Here is a 1,733-nt window from a genome sequence, read left to right on the forward strand (position 1 = left end):
TGGCAGCGTGTCGGCATACAAGGCTGCTTGCCCATAGACGTCAACCACATCGGCTCTCCACCACGACAGTAGTAGATGACGTGACCAGGGTTAGCCTTAGCGAGCATCTCGAAGTCCTTATGGGCTTCATCATCAGCATCTATCTCCGGACAGAGTTCTTCGAATGCCTCTACCTCCGAGTCGTCCATCATGTCATCCTTCCTCTGATACTCCTCGAGTAAGTGGCTCTCGTCTCCAACTAGATCGGACTCCGAAACGTCACCTTCGCTGTCGGTCATTTCCTCGTCGCACTCTTCAATGGACAAACCGAATTCATCAATCTGCAGTTTCCATCGACTCTCAAGTGCCCTCCGACAGGCCACATGCACTCCTTGGCCGTCACACTCAGCAACATCGCGTGGAAGACCACACAAAGAACAGCTCCTAGACGTAACAAGATCGTCATCCACAGTAGTGTCGTCCTCTGAGGCCGGGATAGGGGCATAGTAGACGTTGTTCCACGGCAGTTGTGACCGCAACGCTCTGAACGACCCCGGGCAGCTCCTACAAGCAAATACATATATGGTCCGATGAAAGGCGGCATCGTTCTCCCCAGGAGAGTAGACTTGAGCCAGGAAGGTCAGAGGTTGATCACAGTTATCACAAGTGAGATCTCCCGCTGGCAAAAGCTCCGGGTCTAGCCACGCCGGAGAGCCACCAATCTTGCTGGGGAAGTAACGCCGTTGAAGTAGATGGTCTTTACGAGGCTTCACAGTGTAACCGACCAGAGGAGTAGGGCCGTCCTCTGTGGAACTCGAGGCATCTGATCCAGAGCCATTACGGGGAGAGGACATGTCCATAGTCATGGGAACTGGAACAAGGTTGATGAGAAGCCACGGTAGCGTAATATTCGCCGAGCCGACGCCCCAGTAGAGGCAGGGAATGCGGTACCCGACACAGTCCTGTCAGGCCCAGAAGTTATGGGAACTTTGCTCACATTTGGAGTCCAATCGAATTATTCAAAAACCATCACTTCAACAATTCACGCAGAATGTCAGAAAATTACCCCTAAATTTACAGAGTGCCGATGTCAAACTATACAGCGACACGAACTAATTCTCATATATCCACAGAACCGCTTCGCCAGGGTAAGAATTCAGCACCCATATGTTAAGACGAACTCGTGATGTCCTACCACGTGATCTCAGTTTTCCACCTTTTCACGAAGACCATCAATTCGAGCGCTCCCTCTCTGTTCACCTGTCGTCGCCTATTGCGGTCTCTCACTGACTCTACGAGCGTTACCGTCTCACCAACGAACGGCTTTAATTTCTCGTTAATCGACCATATCTCAATCCCAACAGATAGAGCTCAAATCTATGGAGTTACTATTATGAAACCATGCGAGGCCCTTTAGAATAGCCAGAGTACTACTACCACGGTACCAACAGTAAGAATGATCATGATAGGGATGCGATACGAACAAAAGATGAGGTCGAGCGCAGTCACTTTACCCTTCTCAAGATTGTGCTCGAACCGCACCCACCACAGGCCGAGCCTCGCTGGCCAACCCTACTGTGTGAAACCGTTTGGTTCGTCGGTTGAGTAGTCTGGAGCCACTCAGAGTTAAAATGGGATGTCCCGAGGACAAGGTGAGAGATCGATCCTTCCTAGGAGGAGGGAGATCAATAACTGGTACAGTGCCTGCCGACTCTGTAGTGAGCCTCTCATGGTCATCAAGTTCCGAATTCACA

General features: G+C 50.9%; 1 protein-coding gene across 1 annotated transcript; it reads right to left on the reverse strand.

The window, feature by feature from the left end:
* Positions 1-19: 19 nt before the first annotated feature.
* On the reverse strand, positions 20-845 carry Pmar_PMAR026642 (apoptosis regulatory protein, putative; the record flags this gene model as incomplete). Its single annotated transcript, XM_002781470.1, has 1 exon — positions 20-845. A coding segment is annotated over one exon (826 nt), but the record flags the coding sequence as incomplete, so codon positions are not given.
* Positions 846-1,733: the final 888 nt, after the last annotated feature.

The sequence above is a fragment of the Perkinsus marinus genome, assembly GCF_000006405.1.
Source record: "Perkinsus marinus ATCC 50983 genomic scaffold scf_1104296942214, whole genome shotgun sequence".
In the NCBI taxonomy this organism is placed as follows: Eukaryota; Perkinsozoa; order Perkinsida; family Perkinsidae; genus Perkinsus; species Perkinsus marinus.